Genomic DNA, 20,195 nt, shown 5'->3' with positions numbered 1-20,195 from the left:
GTTTTAAATTTATCATGGTATTTTATGTTGAGTTTCGTTCATTTTGTAGCAAATTTGACAATTTTACTTTTCATGCCAGTGTTTGTAATTTGATACTTTGGTTTTCCTCGCCAATGTATGCAACAAGATACCTTCGTTTCCACTAAAATATAAGAAAGATGTCTATTTTTTTTACTCAATGCTGGAGATAAATGGAATATAAAAGTTAAATATCTGTTGAAAAGTCAGAGGAACGATTTTGTTTATTTACATGTAAAACGCAAATTTTCATTTCACCAATAAAAAAAACTAATCTAATTATCAAATAGTCACATCGAGTCACAGAATAGTGCGTTCTAATTCTGTTGCCAACTTTGTTGTTAACAATAAAACCACATCAAACTAATACACAATGCTATCGAGTAATACAACTGAGGAGCATTTCAACAAGAAGTATTGAAGGAAGAGATCTTTACTTTACCGAAATTATATCCCACATAGGTGAGCGAGTCACCTCATCGACTGATAAAGTTGGCAGTTACAGTAAGTGCCACGGAATCTGCCAATAATAATGAAGTTTCTTTTGTCACAAATTTACTAGTTTTACAAGTAACTAACGCGGGAAAGTTTCTCCTGAATATGAACTTTTGGCTCTCTTTCAGAGAAGAGGAAACAAACAAGTTGTTACGGACAAGCAATATCTTTCCATTCTTTATTTGAACCCTGGCAAACACACAACAGACAACATTTCTTGAATCAAGCTATGGAAGAATCCAGAAGATGCGAAGCCACAGTACCATTCTTTGCAACAAAGAAAGGAGAACTGACGTTACCTGAAATATAGCTGCTATCCCCAGCCAAAACAAGAGCGTGGTATCACTTATTACAAAAAACAAAACAAAATACGCATCTGATCTCGAGAACGGAGTTTATCACACTAGCAATGCTAGAACACATGAGTCTTACATGTTACATTCTACCACAAGGAAAAGAACTCAACGTTCATGGGTAGTCCCGTATCAAATGTATCTTTCACCTAACATACAGTCAACTTTTGACACTAACTAATCTGCGCATACGTTTGGAGCAAATTGCTTTTGTTCTTAAGAGAATAGCACCACAAGGATAGCATGAGATTAGCAAAACCATATATATATTTTTGTCATGTTATCAAAGAAAGTAATGTAAGTATGACACATTTTGTGTAATAAACATGGGCACCTTTTAGCTACCCCACCCAGCCCCCCTTCCCACAAAGCTAATTGATTAACTGAAATTAAACAAACATTAAAGTTTACATCTTATTGTGTTATAATGTTAGTGTCTGACCGAACAGCAGCCCCCTAAACCACCCCAATAGTGCACCATGCGCTAAAAATGAAGACACAATGTCCCATGTGGGTTATGCAGTGTTACATACATCACCTAGTGGGAGACTGATATTTATAAAAGGCTGCATACACAAGCATGCATGGGATACATTCCCTCCCCCCTTCTAGTTTGAAGCTAGAATTCCAAAATTATGCTTCGAAGAGTGCAGAAGTTTATATTTTTAGAAAAAACAGGCATTTTCTCATTTTCCTTCAATTTCATTTCACTTCTTTCACAATGTGGACACTCCAACAATGAATCTCCATTTTTTTCAAGGACCCAGCGTACTTTTCACAGACTTTCAAGGCTTTGAAGTCTAATTTTCAAATTGAACATAAGACATTTAAGGACTGTCAAGGTGTATGTCATAGTTAAAGATGATTTCCAGTCCGTACTGCGCACTCTCGGAAGTGTGTTTGTGTTTTTGTTTTGTTTTATGTAAGACATCACAAACATTTTGCAACTACTTATATGAAGTAAATTCAAAGTTTCAAAACAATGGCCATTATGGATGCGAAGCGGTTGAAGCTTTATGCTTTGTTCTTTCTCATATCACCTGATGAAACAACTTTGCAGCTGTAAAAATCGATGAAGCTGTTGGAAAAAGAATTTCAAAGGCCTCAATGATAAGGTATGTGGTTCATAACGAATAACATCAATTTGCATTCCATCAAGTGAGATTTATAATGTTTATAAACATAAGGGTGCTGAAACTGCGCAGTACGGACTGGAAATCATCTTTAAAGATTCTTGAAAGCTGTCAAAAGCAATTTAAAGCTGTTTCATCCATACCCTCAAATCACATCATATTTCAACTGATATTTACAGATGCAAACTACAGAAAACTGTCCACTAAACACCAGGAATGTAGTGAAAATGACATGTCTGCATGTATAAAATACACCTTATTCAATGGTTTAACATATAATATGTGCACATATTTTACAAGTTGCATAGTATTTTTCCAGACCACAAAGGGGTGAGTAAGTATAACCAATAGCAAAAATGTGCACATATAGTTTATGTTAAACTATCAAATATAGGATTTTTCATTCCACTGTTATGTCATTTTCTAGTATTCTAGTATTAATCATTTTCTACTTTTTGAATTATGTCCCGCATCATCTGAAAAACCAATTGCATAAGGCATGTGTGAATGACAAAAACTAAATAGTTAGTAGAAGTCTACAAAGCAATATGATTAATATTCTGTGCATTCTCCTGACCTAATAGAGTGCAATGGCCTAATAATGGAATAATATTCATTATGGCATGGGATAAATGGCCTTATCTCATCTAAATATATAAATTATTTTTCTACGTACATGTATAAAGATTGATTCCATCAGAGAGCACAAGCCTGTGTGATATAAATGAGATACAGAGATAACATATTGACTATACAACTCAAATTTGTTTTTCATTTTTGACTACAATCATCCAAATGATAATGTAAATCATTACACCATTCATCAAAATCAAACACAGTACAATATAATCTAATGGATCAAGGATATCCAGGCCTGCCTCGTCGCCATGGTCGAAATCACACACTGGCCATTCTTTAGCTTCTCAAATATGTGAAAAGTTAACAATTTGCGAGCAAATGTTCTCCTCAATGTTAGAGCAATTATAATGAATCTTGTCTTTAAAGGCCATAAATGTAGAACAATCCAGATGGATGCCTTGGATTATAAAGGATAGAAGAGCTGAATGATCAACAACAACAAACTGAAGGTTTTGTGGTCCACAAAACCTCCAATGACATGCGCAATGCATGCCGGTCGACAGAGAGTCTTTAAACTACAGTTGTATACTATATCTATAAATTTAAGAAACGGAATACTATACAGTACATGAAAAGGAATAATACATGAGTACTCTGGGATTTACAGTTTACGACCCAAAGGCATAAAACTCACACCTACGTCACTAGATTGATTTTGACCATAACCCTAACTGGGTATAGGGCCAGTAATATGAGAGTTGGCAGATAATTGGCCATTTTACTGCGGTGTGCTCAGTTACCTGGCTTGTGAATGCAAGTGAGGCAGGAGGTGACCTTGCTTTGATACAAACCTCTCCTCTTTTGTCTTTTAAATGCAAACCAGACACCACAAGAACAACTTTATTTATACAACAAAAGTAGTGATGTCTGTATCAAAACAAGGTTACCTACAACCTCGGGCCATAAAAAGGCCAGGTCAAACAACTGTAAAATTGTCTATTGTTTGAGCCAGGCCTTACTGGAAACCTAACAGCAGGCAATGACCATTTGACAGCAATCAATCACTTCACACACACCTGTATCTGTCATTTCCGGCTCCATCATTTCCTTTTGTTTGGATTTTTTTAATTCCCTGTGAAAAAAAAAATAAAATGTTCCATAAACAAGACCGCAAACAAGTATTTATTAACTAGACCCAACGTTTGGCCATCTCTTATGTTAACTTAAGCTTATCATTAAAAAGGGTTTTGTTCTATGATATACCAAGGACGAATTGTACACTACATCAGAATGAATTTTGCCAAACAGATTTTTCGAATTCCTTGTAAAAAAAAAAACATTCCACAAGTATTTACGAACTAGACTCAACGTTTGGCTATCTCCTATGTCAACTTAAGTTTATCGTTAAAAGTCAACTTAAGCTTATCATTAAAACGTTCTATGATATTCCAAGGACGAATCGAACACTATATGAGAATGAACTTTGCGAAACAGATTCGGTGACTTATTTGTTCACCATGTGAACAGGAGAAATGGTGGTCACTAAAACGAATGTACAAGTAATGCGTAACATGAAGGTCGTACAGCTCGATCGGTCGTCCAAAACAAGTGCGTGCAAAACAAGTGTGATAATGTTGATCGAAGTTTGGAACAATCAGTCAGCTAATTGGACTAGCCAATCGTTTGCATCTCATGGTTCCTTTTAGTTCTATATGCTTCGTTCTCTCGAAGCATTGAGAGATATGTCTGTATATATAAGCTTATTTATAGTCTTTGCCCAATAGAGTGAATTAAATAGTTAAATTAATAAGTGGCCCGGTATTGTAAAATCGCTCCGCTAATTGTGCAAAAACGTGCAAGTTAAACGATTCTAATTCAGTTATGGAAGCTACATGTCAACGGTTTCGCTTGGCACAATTCGAACCTGGGAATTCCGAGTTAACTTATCATGCTAAAATAGCCTTTGCTTTAGGTTTCACATGTCACATTTTTCATTCTAGAAGTTTTAGCAAATATTTTAATACTTATGCCGTTCAAAACCCATGACTTTGAAGAGATTTACTCAACTCTGAACGCAATAAGTATGAATATACCAACCAAAATTTGAAAAACAGGCTTCTGAGGATGCTGTTCTGCAGGTTTAGATAAAATGTCCTGTTTGAAAATAGAACAAAATCGAAATGTTCACGCGAAACTTAAATTCACTCTATCAAGCTGCGAAGCTGCAGCGCACGAAATGAGCTTAATTTATAACTACCATATAAACAAGTTGAAAGAAATATAACACAAAAATACCATACCTGAATTGCTCCTTCACTTAGCATCTTACAAATACAAGATACAACAACAGCACAAATTAAACTGCAAGACACTGGGGAGTTACACTGATATGTAATGGAAGCGTTCGCGCCAAATTTCTAACATGCTTTTGTGCTATTTACTGCTGACCAGTAACAGCTCCTCTCTCTCACGGGGAACTGGGAACTAATAAGGTGACGTCAGTAAAAAAAGCAACATGGCTGCAGGAATTCAACGCCTTTCGAGACAAGCGTTAGTGACGTTTATGACAAGAGAAACGGCGGCGTTCTCTTCCAACTTTGAAAGGTTAAAAACAATGGTAAGTCAAATGTTAGCAGTTTTAAATTCTCAGATACATTTTGAGGTCCTCTAAGGGCACTAATAGCGGTACATGTTCAGATGCACGCAAGACCCACATGCGATTGTGTGCATGACTTTCGCCGGTAAAAATTGGTTTGAAGCGTAACAGTAACACTCTAAATGAATCCTTTGGTAGACTGTCAACTTTTGTTCAGGTGTTTTTTGTAGTGTTTAGTTTTCTGTTATCTTTTTTCGTCTCTTTTACGTCTGCGACTGACAAATTTAGATCGGGCATCCATTTTTGACATAAGCGGAAAAGTGAATGATTACGGACGAGTTGTAAACATTATGCACAGAAAATTATAAACTCTTTTATACGGTATAAGCTTAGTTTATTTGTGTCGTCATATATTTTATCTACATTAACTCTGCTTAATTCACGTTGATATGACTCATTAGTTGTAAAGGTAGAGAAGCGTATTGACACTTTCATTGAGTCATTATAGAGCCAGTGAGGCATCATACTCACTGTATGCGATTAAAACTAATCGAATAGATAATCGGAAGAAGAAAAATACTGCAATGTTGTACAGGAGAAATGCGTAATTTAATTCATAACAGCTGTCATTTTCTTTTTGCACATCACCAGCAATAGAAGAGGGTCCCCAATAGGTTTGGCAGGACGTGGGATTTGACTTTTTTGGGCCATGATATTTGGCATTTGAGCTGAAAACGGGCTGGAAGCGGGATTTACAATTACAAGCGGGAGTGGGATTTCGTGTTTTTATACTGTTGGGATGTGCGATTCACAAGGGGAACAGAGGGTGAGAGGGGATTTCAATTCTTACGTGACCGCATAAATTGTTATTGACCAGTGCAAAAACCACAAGCTGGCAGAAACAAACCTTTTGTGCATATAGCTGTGTCAGGTTTCAAGTAACGAATAGCAGTGGCTCTGTACCCTGTCAGGTTCTGTCAAACATATCCATTATCACTTGACTACGTTAGTATCATGAGACTCTATGAGGTCTTTGAGTCCTATTCCTATTGACTGATTGCAATCATTTGTGTTGACCTCTGACATCAATGACATTTGTCCATTTCCAACATTTTTGACGTTTGCGTCTGCAATCTTGCCCCCTGATCCTTTCTAGTTTTTCTAGTCTTTCGACCTTTTCCAGAGTATTTGGCTTGTTTTGGTCAGTATGGCCACACCGGATGGTGATGACAGTGATTTACCAAACAAAGTATGTGTCATTACGAATTGCATCACCATATATTACGAAAAGGATGAGTGAGCAGGAATGCCTTCATTCAGAAAGAAAAGTTCTGAGGCCAACTTTCAAGGAAGTGAAGATGCTGAAAGCTTTGAAAGAAACTGTCAAGTGTGTTTACAGGCCATCTCTTGAATATGGAAAAGAGCAATCTTTTTCTTTCACTGATACATGGACAAAAGAAAACAAACCAGTAAACCGTTTACAGAGAGAAACGTTATAATCATTTGTGCTTACTTATCTGCTAGCCATTGAATTATTTTGTCATCTTTTTAAGGGATATCTATTTTTAAAAAGTTTCTGTGTTAATAATTAAATTAATTATTACTTTAAGAAATTAATAATTAACTCAGAAATGTCTTTTCAAAATGGGCAGGATTGGGATATCCAGGCTGAAAGGGGCAGGATAGCAGAATTAACGGGAAAAATGGGTGGGAAAGGGGGATCTGAGAACCCTACTGTGGACCCTCATAGAAATGTAGTTACATCAGCTGGGAGCTGGTTGCAGTTCCTTGAAGAGGAAAATTTAATACTGGTTTCACAGCTAAAGGGCATCTGGAATTTAAATACAAGGCTGTTCCAGGTTTATGTTTCCATGGAGAACTGCAAATAGTTATTTACATTCATACCTACAAGTGCATAGGTAATTTATTTCTCATTACAACTCAACTGGTTTAAGGCTTGGGCCAGGATATGGTTGGGCAGCTATATCTCTTGTTATATTTGTTTCCCCAAGCTGAAATTTTCATTATTATAAATCTTGGCATCGTACCCTGCCTTAACATATTATTTTGATCATGTGACATGTCACATGATCATTTTGTTAGAATTTGGTAAATTGGTGAATTGTTGACTAATTTTCATTCTAGTGATCAGTAAATGGGTGTTTTTGATACAAATTTAAATGATCTTCCTTGCTATGTTTGGAATGATCTTCGTTTCGTTTTTGTTGTTACTGGCTGCTAAAAGCTAGTAACTGTAATGTCAACAGGTGGGTAACATAGTCTGTGACTTTTTGGAGGAATCTCACAAAGTGAGGCCGAAAACACCTCGAGATTTGTCCAGGTTCTTTTGATCGATTTTCACCTTTAAAACCGGAGTTTTAATTGAAAATAACTACTTTTACTGAGTGTTTAAAATTGGTTCTGTTTAATTTAATATCACTATTGGAGTGAAAAAAATTTACTGGCAGAAATATATCGTTACATAGCATTACAAATGACTATGATCTCTAACCGCTGACGTCACGTGGGACATTGCAGACTCGTTTTCCCACACTCTTCAAAGTGATACGACTCTCTGAGTAGAAAAGGTTTTCTATTCTTTTGTCACATACAGTGGAACCTCCGGTTGTGACCACCTCTTGTAAGCGACCACCTCTCCTCAGCGACTTCCAAGATACCAACTGTTTCCCAGTCAAATCACTATATTTGGAGCCTATTGCAAGTGACCACCTCTCGTAAGCGACCGCGACCACTTTTAGAGCTGAAAGTTTCGATTTTTTTTTTGTTTTTAACCTTCCGTAAGTGACCACTTGACAGATAACAGTGCAAAAATTGGATAATAAGGTCTTGTAACATTATTGCATTTCTGGGTAGTACCCAATTTTTTCTCAAAATTCATTTTTCACATGAATAAAACATTGAAAATTTAAAGATAAAATGCACATACACTGTACTCTATCAGTCTTAGAAGAGAAGACCTAAATGTGTTAAAATTACCATATGCTAATGAGGCGACATTTTGACCCAATATGCAGTGCTAAGCTCTCGTAAGCCACCACCTCCCATAAGCAAACACATAGGCTTGACATTTTGGGTGGTCGCTTACGGGAGGTTTGACTGTATAATCAGGCACAGCTATTACCAAATGTGCAAAAATATTGTTTTTGAAGAAACTTGCAGAATTTTGAGCAGTTTTCAAAAGGTTTTGATTAGAAATATGGTTGTTATGTGCCTTGAAAGCAGCTATCAAGCAACTCAAATGCACACATGTTTATTTCATGTTTTCATACTACCCGGAACTTAATGTAATGTTTGTTTTATTATAAATATTTGTTTCAGTTATAGACAGGATCGATTTTAAAACGCTCGGCTGGCTAAAAGCTATCTGAACCAGGTTGATAAGATCGTTCACATAATTTCTTCATACAGAAATTCTGAATTCTTTCAGTATTAAAATGCCAACAGATCAGGAATGTTTGCTTTATACAGTCATGTTAACTTTCATGTTACAAAATGAAAAAAATTCCACCATATTTGTCTGAGAATCTTGCTGGCACCCTTGACCACTGATTCCGTACCTTCCTTCCAACATAATTTGCTATCTAATTGAACGCCCCAGGTGTGGGTGGAAGGTCACATTCTCTGGTATTTGTCCACAGAATCTAACATTTATTAGTGGTTAACCTTTCTTGAGGGTGATTTATTGAGTTACTTATCTGTAATCTATCAACCCAACCCCCAGGTAATTCCAGTAATAATGATAAGATAGCGGTTTAGTGTACATGTAGCTGTAATTTAAGCCAGGCTCAAATACTGTAAACTGTAGTGCTATAATAGCAATAACAATAACAATCACAATAATCTTTATTGGCTCACAAACATGAAAAATATTAAGTATGGTAGAAGTTGATTAATAAGTGCTCATTAGTTTCATGGAAAGCACTATAATAATGGGCTTAAAGTTCTATTCTGAACAGTAGCAAACAGTTTACGTAATACAAGAGATATGTTTTTTTTTCGCTTTAAGCTTGATTCAATCACAGCAGAGGACATAAAGCTTGCTGTTCCAAATCATATAGAGCAGAGTAATGGAAGCTACACGGGAGCACCTGCTACTCATGTGTCGATATTTGAGTGTCCATTCTTTTCTTTGGGAGTATTTATATTAAAAAAGGGAAGTTCAATTCCACTTCATGATCATCCTGGAATGTTTGGTTTGTGGTAAGTAAAATATTATGGAATCTTTGCCTAATGAACAGGTCATACATGTTGTGTAGGCACTGTGGTCTGTGCAGTTTAAGAAATAGAAAAATCAACATTTTCCAGAGGGGAGGGGGAAATGTTTTCAACACACTCAAAAATCCAATTTTACTGCAAAGTGTCTCTGTCTCAACACTTTTGTTGCCCATTGTGTCAGGAACAAGAGAAAATGAGGGAACAGAAAGGGACATTGAGGGCATTGGCTGGGATATGTCGATTCCACTAAAGTTACTTTTAGTTTTAGACGGAAACAGAAGTCTATTTCCCCAGACACTATTTCCCCAGATGTCCGCATGATACCTTTCATCCATCAATCTGGGAATTTTGAAAGGGTGTTCTGTGAGGAAATTTGTTTTGTCAGGAGAAGCACCTAAAGAACCACAACCTCTTTGGAATAAAAACCCTGGCTGGAAGAAATATCAAAGTTTGTCCCCTGAGAATTTGAATCAAAGAAATCAGCCATGACATCAAGAAAGAATTTATATGCTTTCATTTGTATAACAACATGCAGAGAAGTATCATATTGTTTGATATTGTAACATAACATGAAAAACTGTTTCAATCTGTAGCGATCGTGAAACCTCTAAACGCATCGACAAAAGAAATCTTAGCCACAAAGAAAACTCTTTTGATTCCCACGGCAAAACTATTTTTGAATCCAGTGACAAAATTGCTCTCCACACAGCAACAGGAGTAATTCTGGCTGAGCGCAAAACAATTTGGAGGGTAGCTAAAATATTTTGAATCCAGGAACCAAAACAACTCGAAGCCTAGCGATTAGCAACAGAAATCAATTTGAATACTATACCACAACATCATCTTCCTTTGAAAATGTTCATGCCATGTTTTGTTCACCTTCAGTTAATTTGCACTAATGTAAGCTTTCTCTCTTCAGTGTGAGGAGAAAATCTCATTGTCATTGCCAATATCGATGTTGAAGTTCATCGGCTTGTAAACTCCATTTGAAAAAAGCCACAGTACTTAGTTGATAACAGCAGCAATGACCTTTAAAAACATGTCCTGCCAGAACATTTTGTTGTTTTTGTTGACCAATCAGAAATGAATTTCCGCCCGCCTGCATGTGCCATTTTATTCCCAAGGAGTTGTGAAACTATTTCTTCTACTTTGATGTATCAATCCAGAAATACCAACTTTCTCTAATGTACCTGTAAAAGGCGCTTCTATCAACAAAGCGTATTTCCCTGTGGACCGCCATTTCTAAATTGCCTGATCATCTAAAGAATGGTGTCATGCAGATGTAAAAGGAAATGCACTCCCACCGTTTTCAGCAATCGCTAAAGCAAAGCAAATTGACATATCCCAAGGCCTGGACTGGGAGCCTCCCTCTCTGTCCCCTCATTTTCTCTTGGGTTTAGGGTTAGGGTTAGGGTTAGGGTTAGGGTTGCTAATTAAAATTATGTTTTTGTTATAAACTTCATTTATATATTAATTTTTTTACTGATTAATAGTTTGCTGGAGTTTAATTGAAACTGGTGGCATGCAAATGTTTCGCAGACAGATACCCTTGAAGGTGGGCGGTAAAAGAAATATAGCACTGCGCTGGTATCATAGGTGTCATTGCTACTGACTGACCCCTTCAACTTTTTAATACTTGTTGTTAATCAGGTTTTGCTTTCATGTTAATTTTCAGTAAAGTTGTTTATGGTAAAATATCAGTTGAGTCGTATCAAAGACAGTCTGAGTAAGTATCTTGCTGTTTTGATTATTTCATTGTAGGTATATCAACAGTGTTTTGATTTCGAAAATTTGATCTTGTTAGTGTAAGTGATTGTGTCATTTGGTTTTTAAGTAAGCAGTGAAGAATAGTAACTTCTTTCCTGTTTTGTTACAGGACCTCATTGAATGGGAGAACAGATGGGTTCTCCAGGCACCCTCTGCATGGTCGTAGACGTAAGTGCTGTTTAGCAACATACCCTTTACCCCAAGGCAAACGGCAGTTTTTCCCAAATCGGGAAATAGAGACAGTCTGCCTGTGCACAATATACCATTTGAAAGCCACTGATCAGCTTATTTAAGAATTGACATTGGCAGCTCTGAAGGAGGGAGACATTTTGTGAGAAATTGCTTCAACAGGTGAAAATGAACAACTTCAAAAATGTATCAACCTTCTGCTATAATAGGTATATCCCTAAACTATAGCTTATTTAGCAGCTCTTAGTGCATGGCTTCATATGAAACAAGTCTTGCATTCCGTTTGCACCCCGAAAAAAGAACTAAAGACTTGTGAGGGTGGTCAATTATGTCTTTGATAGGAGGGGGTCACAATTTTATGACTTCAATGGGTAGATCTTCACAAGGCAATTTTCGTGGCAAAAATTCATAGAAATCTATCAAATATTCACAAAGTTATGATGTTGTTTGCCAATTGGCACTCTTGGGGAGTACCTTTACTTTAAGAGTATTGACAAAAAAATGTTTGTACCATTCTATGTAGTGAAGTTATTGTAGTGTAACTCTCTATATGTGTGGATTGTAATTTTTGCTCCATGTACAAATGTATCTTGGTCAATGAAGGATTTATTATATGGTTTTCGGGGAAATTTTTATTGCGGGACATGGCAGGTAGTCCTGAGCAGGCAAGATAGCTCCATCATGCCTGCTCAGGTAGCCAATCACAGTGCAGGTTTTGATTCATCTTGCCAGCTCACAGAGCTGGCCATGTAATAAAACATATTCCTACCCAGCATGGAGGTGCAGTAGCTAATGTCCTCTTGAGGTCTTGCACAAGTGTTGTAGATTTTAAATGCTCCATTTACCAAGATGCCAACTAAACCTAATGTTTAACCACTGGGCACAAATCTGTCAAAATTAGGGTGAAGACAAGTGTGTGGTTTCTTGTGAAACAGTGAGGTCATAATACCTGATACAAAGAGTTGTACCTGTAGTAACCAGTTAGTCTGATTTTGCTAGGGAGGCTGATCAAGTGCAGAAAAACCACACAGTCTTTTGAGGAAACCAGTCAGAGCTGTGTGCTAACACCAACTGCAGGCAACCACCATGCTATTCACAACATTAGGTACTAATCAATATGAACTGGAATAATTGCAAATCGTGTAAACTGTGAAAATGTTAGTTGCTGCTGTTTTCTCTGCATCCCCACATTAAGTTATTTTCTTTGCTCTAACTGACCCTTCGTTTGCATTATAAATTATTGAGTTTTCTGTTAAAGCATCACAGAAGTTTGACCCAAGCTGGAAGGATGGTCTCTTCTCATAATTTTCACATTATGACTGAGTGATGTAGGCAAGATCTGTTGAAAGCCAGTTGATGTTATCATGTTAATGTCACCTCGTACTGACCGCCAGTAGTGGGATAATGGTTCTTTATTTGCTTCAGTCTAGGACCATCAGCATTTGTTGACATCCTGGGTCCTCCTTATGCACAAGACAAAGTAAGTCCACCACATTGTAATACTGTTATCTATATACTATTTATTTCAGACCATTACATTCAACAAAGAGGAGATTACTGTTTTGTGTCACCCTCAATAAATACAGGGTTCGTACGGGTCCTGGAAAACCTGGAAAGTCCTGGAATTTTGTTGTGGCATTTTTCTAGGACTGGAAAGTCCTGGAAAAAGGCTACTGGTCCTGGAAAGTTCTGGAAATCTGTTAAACTCAAGGAAAAAATTTGAAATGTATGACAGACAGTAAGGAGAATTAGTATTGAGATCTTGGGAGTGAAAGGGTTAATGTGAATTTTAGAGTCCTGGAAAAATCAATCTGAGTCCTGGAAAAGTCCTGGAAATTTGCTTTTGAAAAAGGGTACGAACCCTGTAAATAAAGTTGATTGTTATTATCATTATCGTTATTAAGTGAAAATTCTGGGAGAAACATATACTCGGAAAAAAATCGGAGTAGGATTTTTTCTGAGTATACGTTTCTCCCAGAATTTACACTTTGTTATTGTTATTGTTATTGTTATTGTTATTATAAGTAACCTAAAAAAACTTATATTTTCCAGGCTTATCAAATATTGAAGAAGAAAGGCTTGAGGGAATATTTTCAACACAAAAATTAGCAAAATTAAAATACCACTCTATCATAAAGGAACTAGTTTCACTGTTCTGTGTCATTATGCAGCTGAGTAATGAATTTGTAAGCAGATGTTGTGACACTGTTGGATTACCAAACTGCATACGATGTTTTAGTAATTACTTATAGGATGTGCTGCATATTTCACTGTAAGGGGTTTGTTCATTTATCCAATGAACAGTCCATACATCTGGCCAACAATGGCCCATAGGTATTGGGGCTAGCCATATTTACTGGGTTGTTCACTCTATAGGAAGTGGTTTTAATAACCATGTGATGTTATTAATGAGATGGTGGTGAAGCAGTGTGATATTGTGGAAGACTGATTCTGAATTTATTGCTGATTTTAAACAGGGACGAGATTGTACATACTATCAGGAATGTGATCCTCCAGCATACCAGGTAACAGTCATAAATTTTTTCTGGTTATCAAGTTTTTTGCTTATAAAATAGGTCATTATAAAACGCAGACTGCAGGCGAGGGGTAAAATGCAGACTGAGAGTAAAATAAAATATTGATAATAAAAAACTAGTCATAAGGATAAAATAAAGAGTGTTCGTACCCGTTAAATGTCACATCAGTTTAGCTTGCCCTGTTGTTGTGCTGTCGTGTTTTGCTTGTCTTGTGTTCCGAACAATTCCAAAGCCATTCAAAGCAACTAAGACATGCGGTGGTTTGAATGTTATTAAGACTTTGTCAATGAAAACAGGATGAAGGAAGTGCACTGCAAGAGTTGGTTGGTCCCATACCAAATTACGTAAAAAAATTCAAAATGGTCAACACGTTAACAAAGGTAAGATGCATAGAATTATAATTAGTTTGGGCCCTTGTGGGAAACTTGGTTCAACAAAATGGGGAGTTCAATAACTCGAAGTTGATAATATGATGTTTCACTAAGGCTAGGAAACATCTTTTGGTTTGAGTTTTCAGGATTTTAAAAAAAATTACGGGTACGTGTACGAACACTCCCAAGTATTCATTTGATCTGGATTTGATCCTCGTGTTTTTTATTATTAATATTTTATGTTACCCTTAGTCTGCATTTTACCCCTGGTCTGCAGTCTTCAGTCTGAATTTTACCCTCAGTCTGCATTTTACCCCCAGTCTACAGTGTGCAGTCTGCGTTTTACACTGACCGATATGAAACAGTATGTATTCTTTGCACTCATTTTTCCACCTCTTTCAATGAATAACAACAACTTCAAATTTCATTTGGGTTTTGTACTTAAGGTGTTTTTATACTACAATTGACTGCTTCAAATTAGCATGTTTTCATGGGGGCAGCTTTGAAAATAAACCCCCATAAAGTATACATTTCCTGAAAGCTTGATACAGGTGATGTTACGTGAGCCAACCTTGCTGACTTTTAATGTTGATTATAATCCATGTTACACAAGATAAATGAATGAATACTTATTGAACCTCCCCAATGGGGCGTTTCAGGAAGATAACTTTTAACACAACTTTGTCGTGGCAATAGTCAGCAACCGTATATTACACAGAACGATTTTTGATGCAACATTGTAAATTTGGACAACAATGTAAGGTTAAGGTCAGGTTTTTGAATTGCTTTCAAAAACATGCAAAATTTTGTCACAACAAGAAATTAACTACTGTTGAGTTTAAAGTTCCCCCGTGTACTGTGTTATGCCACATTGATTTTTAATGCAATGTTGCATTTAAAATTAAAATTCAGTTCATGCAACATCACCTTGAAAGGAGGATTCAAATGTTGTTTGAAAAATAAAATGAGGGGTTTGTTAGAAATTTTGCATAATGAAGTAATAGTTATGCTTTCATCTTTAGCAATTTCTTTTAGATGTGTTGACAGTCCCAGCAATGGGATTACTATCAGAAATTATATGTCACACAATGGCCTTTAAAATTGTGTCTCGGATTTCTCAAAGATCGCTTTGTCTTCTTTTTATAAGTGATATTCAAATGCCTGGGGTATCCTTTGACAAAGAACATCACAACTTTTAGAGCAGATAGTTATTCCAAAATGGAAGACCCAGACAGAATTCAATCTGGGAATGGTTTGGCCTCGTTTACATCTTGACACCATTTTTAACGCAATTTTTTATGTTTAAGAAGGTTACAGTATTTTAATCTAGACATCCAAATCATCCCTTTTTAAATCAGTGACAACAAATATTTTGATATTTTTACATGTGTAGGCTTTTAATAGATTTATTATTATTGCATACTTAAATTAGTTGTGTAACTATTAGGTGGTCACCCTCTATAAATAAAGTTTCATTGATGGATGGATGGATGGATGGATAGACTGATGATTGATTGATTGATTGATTGATTGATTAATTGATTGATTAATTGATTGATTGATTGATTGATTGATTGAAAGGCTATGCTACTTTATGTTATCTGCAGGATTGCTTGCAGTCTCGAGTTGTTTTTCTTAAAGTAGCGCTTGACGTGTGATTGGATGACCTGCATACAAGAATGTGATTTAAGTAAAAATGGTCACACTTTTGGGATTCTTGCTGTAAAGGGAACAGCTGTCTTAAACATGATGGAGCTCGAACCTGGGCTGGGCATAATATGTTTTTGTCACCAAAAAAAAAAATTTGAACAGTTTTAAGAAAAGATTGAAAATTAAAGCATTGTAAATTATGAGAAAATTTGTTTTAAATTGGATATAATGTTCATTTTCTAACATATCTGCCAATAAGCTGGGCTGGAAGCCCTTAAACTTAGCACATCGTATGGTGGAGACTGCTTATGAGCTTGTAGCCGACCGCCCCTATTTACAAATCAAACACAAAGCAATAGAACTAAAACAAGGATTCCTAAGACCTTTCTGTCCAATGTACTGAAAAAGCATATTTTATTCTGTTATCAGGGTACACCCATAGTAGAAGACAACAATGACAGGTAAACGATTTTTGTCTTATTTGTCAAGTAGGCTTTTGGGAATATTATACTGGGTTGTTATACAAAGTTTTTTCTCTTATGGAAATACACAGTGGTTTGGTAGTGTGGAACAAACTATTCTGACATGAATATCATTTTTAAGCTTGTCTACTTTGTCATAATTTGGTCATATTAAGTTTCCAAAAAATAACAAGGAAGCAAATGAGTGACCTCAAATTGACCCTGCAATCTACATTTTTTGGATGAGAAGTTCTAGAAGGCCCTAAGTTTTGTTAGGCATTGTGTAGCTGAGTTTCAAGTTAGTTTTTGTGAAAGGTGCTTAAGTCCAAAATGGAAACAATTTTGCTTCAAAATTTGAAGTTTCTTTTCAAGTGATGAGAGATGTTTTAAGTTTGTTATCATACGTAATTGTGATTTGGTTTACACATTTAGGTGGATAATGGAGATTCCTCCTCCAAGGGACTTTTTCTGTAACACTCAGGTATTAGTTTTGAAGTGATGAGATCATTTAGTTTTGAAACATTAGTATATACACACTCAGTGATATTGGTGTTTCAAGCCATCTAATTAGTTCCCTATCTCGGGCTAATCAACAATTATTCCACGAGGGCACGTTGGATATGAGCTGGTTATAATCATCTCATATCCAACAAGGAAACTAGACTAATGGTATCATGGCTCATAAATCTGTGATGGCCAAACCAATGAAAGCTCTCAAATTCCATTATCCAATGATCCAGGTTTTAATAATGTGCACTATTTACTCCCTACAGAGTGAAAAATGCTTAATCCAAGCAAAAACAACATGGCTTAAACTTGCATTTTGGCAGTGTTTCTGACTCTGAAATCCTAACAATACAAGAAAATGATGTACCTGAAAATACAAAGGCTATGAAATTTGGTCTGAAAGTTTTTAAAGGATAGAAAAGAGTTGCCAACGTTTGACTTTCGAGCAGTTTAAGGACATTTTCTTGGCAATCACAGATTTCATCAACCACCAAGTCACTTTTCATCCGGCATTGGCAGAAATGACTATCGTAGGGTTCATCGGCAGAAGTATCAATTGCTATTCAAGGAAGCACTTGCACGTCTTTGTGAAGGTAAACATTTAGTTTTCACCAAAATCCTGTGCACATGGTATGAATTCAGGTTGATCCCTCGCCAACTACTCTTTCAATGTTCATTTCATGTGAAACTGAAAACTTTGACTGAAAGGCGTATTTGTTTTGCAAGCAGACTTTCAATAAAGATTGCTGATTTTGAACGGTGTTAAAAGAGCATTGTCCTAGATTGCGATGGTGATTTTATCAAAAGTTAGCTAGATTTGTCATGTTGGAAAATTCTGTAGATAGTTTTGCGCATGTTTTGTGCCACTTGCACATTCTCTACGCATGAATTGAGAGGTCAATGAAATCGACTTCTAATGGTTTCCTTTTCGTCTGTGTTTGAGATCACTTTGTCTGTATATACTAAAACAACTTTTGTTGTCAATCTCGGTGAAGAGTGGCAGAATCTTTACCTTGCCGCTCTCTGGCGCCACTATTCACCTTGATTTCAAAGAAGAATTATTAATTATTAAATAATGTTTTATTTACAGTACCTTTTCGGGTATTTCTTTGTTAGTTTATCAGTAGTTTATCAGTGCTGGTCATGTAATTTTGGCAAGCTTAGATAATGTCAGATTTAAAATTGCTGGCCTGGAAATTGTTAAAGATAATAAAGTTTCATGTGTTTCACGTTACAGTAGGTGAGAAGTTTTTTCAGTCAGTTTGACAGGAACTGCCTTCGGGGCCAACAGTATTTATTTATTGTAACTGTTACGTGGAAAAGAAGGTCTCGGAAGTCTTAAACAGGTTCAGTGTTTGTTTTTGAGGGTAGAGAAATGGAACAGAAAAGCCAATATTTATGTAATGTTGAGAAACATTGAATATCTGGTATGACTTGCCAGGTGCTATTTGTTATAGCATAGGTGTGAATCCATGTACCTGAGACATGTCTGACATGATGGTAAATACACGAGAATTACAATTACATTGGGATTACAGTGCGTGCAACTGAGTTTTCATTTAGTTACAGGCCCCTTATTCTTGCTGGTCACTTTCATCAATAAATGTGTAGTTGTAGCTACGGGAACTGTGCAAATTGTTTTATGTGATGATTTATTTATAACCAGTGGATATCAGTATAAACTCTGGTGTAACCTAAAAACATTTTCAAGCAGTTTAATTCCTTGTAGTGCACACAGCTAAATAAGATTACCTGAACAGACATCATCACTTCCATTTAGACACTTTGTTACTCTCTGGGTTAATTGCTTCAATAACAGGCCAGTTCATTCGTAAATCTAAGGCCCATAAAGCATGCTCAGCCCTAAGCGTCCAATAACAGAAACGCAAAACTTTTCAAGGTCCAGCAAAACACATTGATAATCTAATTAATTTTTTTCAGCCTTACAGTGGACCACCCGTGAGCCTTCAATTAATATCTGAACCGTTAGAGCAATAAAAAGTGAGACACAAGTGCACAGTGGCCGGGAGGTCGTTTACAAGTAAAAGATTGTGGAGATGCGTTATGCAAGGTGGCTTATCTCCAGACTAGTTTGAAAGTAAAAGTTTTCATGAAATGTCTCGTATGTCACTGGGTACTATCTGTAATGTGTGCATCAGATTGCATGCAAGTAATCTCACCCATGTGCATAAGAAAAATGTCACTTTAGCCTAAATGTATGTACATAATATATATTTATCAGATAAGTTACTTCTTGCAGAGTTTGAAAGGAGTACTTAATTAAGCGCTAGGCGTACTTATTTCGATGTCAACTTTTTTCAATTTTCTACTTTCAATTCTAGAGATTTAAACCATTTTACTAGTAATTAAATGATATCTAGAAACAAGCATGGAGCAATGCAATGATCACTTTTTTTGTGACATTGCTTCAAACTGCATTACTGGTGAGGCTGCAAGTTATTTTGTAAAATAAGTATGGAAAAGAAAGTACAATGACAATGATATTTAGTAGTAGATTTTATTGCCCCTTTACCATATACGGTCAAGAGAAAAGAGATATAGGAGTGCATATTTCACCGTGGAATTAATTATTATACCTGATTATTATGCACTTTAGGGTAGAGGAAAAAGGTGGGTTGGGCCAAGGCAGTGGCCATAGGTTAGGTTCCATGGGGTAACATGCATAACTCAATGTACATACTGGGGAATTTTGAATGAAAGTGGCACGCCTCTGAACAAGCTAGGTGTTGCTAAACACTTTGAGCAGCATAATATATGATATTTTAAACGTATAGTTTTATCACTGTGATATTAATTAACACTGCAATAAATTGACACTCAAAAGGCGATAAGAGTAGACTAGTTCTACACTAAGAACAATCTATAGAAAACAATTGTTAAAGGAGAATGTATAAAGACTGAACAATGATGGTCTGGCAAGGCCTACCAGTGGTTTATTTGCTTAAAAAAGAAGAGATTACAATAATAGGAAATCGCCGAAATTATTGAAGTACCTGTCATTAGGGCCAGAAGCGATGTTATGTATTTTGGCATCGCCGTTAAAGGGGATGATATTCTAACTTTGCACATGAAAACTACTGTGATATGTACATGTAGTCTGGTGGATTCTCATTGCCTAGCCCGATGGCCTACTGCACGGTTTGTCACTGCCCTGTCTTTGTCTCTGGAATGTACTGTGTTTGTGGTACAATTCTATAGGGAAATCTGTAAAGGTATGGAATAAGATGAATTTACCAAAACGGTTAAGTTGTCAGAGAGCATAAGTAAATAGAGAGAAGATAA

General features: G+C 36.3%; 2 protein-coding genes across 5 annotated transcripts in view; one reads left to right on the top strand and one right to left on the bottom strand.

The window, feature by feature from the left end:
• LOC110046412 (replication protein A 70 kDa DNA-binding subunit-like) overlaps positions 1 to 5,002 on the bottom strand; it is a 28,576-nt gene extending 23,574 nt beyond the window's left edge. Inside the window, exons 1-4 of the mRNA XM_020752097.2 lie at positions 4,879 to 5,002; positions 4,676 to 4,732; positions 3,655 to 3,710; positions 2,676 to 2,710 (exon numbers count right to left, since the gene is read on the bottom strand). Coding sequence (XP_020607756.2) covers positions 2,676 to 2,710; positions 3,655 to 3,710; positions 4,676 to 4,732; positions 4,879 to 4,902 — 172 coding nt within the window. The 5' untranslated portion in view covers positions 4,903 to 5,002. The remainder of the gene's footprint in view (positions 1 to 2,675; positions 2,711 to 3,654; positions 3,711 to 4,675; positions 4,733 to 4,878) is intronic.
• A 72-nt stretch (positions 5,003 to 5,074) lies between these two features.
• Positions 5,075 to 20,195, top strand: part of LOC110046413 (2-aminoethanethiol dioxygenase-like) — a 16,053-nt gene continuing 932 nt past the window's right edge. The window contains exons 1-10 of one of the 4 annotated variants that reach the window (XM_020752099.2): positions 5,075 to 5,195; positions 9,202 to 9,395; positions 11,086 to 11,136; positions 11,287 to 11,345; positions 12,366 to 12,471; positions 12,792 to 12,846; positions 13,844 to 13,891; positions 16,354 to 16,385; positions 16,818 to 16,866; positions 18,834 to 20,195. The exon at positions 18,834 to 20,195 is cut by the window's right edge and continues 932 nt beyond it. In XM_020752099.2, coding sequence (XP_020607758.1) covers positions 5,094 to 5,195; positions 9,202 to 9,395; positions 11,086 to 11,136; positions 11,287 to 11,345; positions 12,366 to 12,471; positions 12,792 to 12,846; positions 13,844 to 13,891; positions 16,354 to 16,385; positions 16,818 to 16,866; positions 18,834 to 18,890 — 753 coding nt within the window. In that variant the 5' untranslated portion in view covers positions 5,075 to 5,093 and the 3' untranslated portion in view covers positions 18,891 to 20,195. The other 3 variants (XM_020752098.2, XM_020752100.2, XM_089279664.1) reach the window with 3 other exon arrangements.

The sequence above is a fragment of the Orbicella faveolata genome, unplaced genomic scaffold, assembly GCF_042242905.1.
Source record: "Orbicella faveolata isolate gen_17 unplaced genomic scaffold, um_ofav_v1 contig_47, whole genome shotgun sequence".
In the NCBI taxonomy this organism is placed as follows: domain Eukaryota; kingdom Metazoa; phylum Cnidaria; class Anthozoa; order Scleractinia; family Merulinidae; genus Orbicella; species Orbicella faveolata.
Note: the sequence above shows the minus strand (reverse complement) of the source record. Positions and strands in the feature narration are given on the sequence as shown.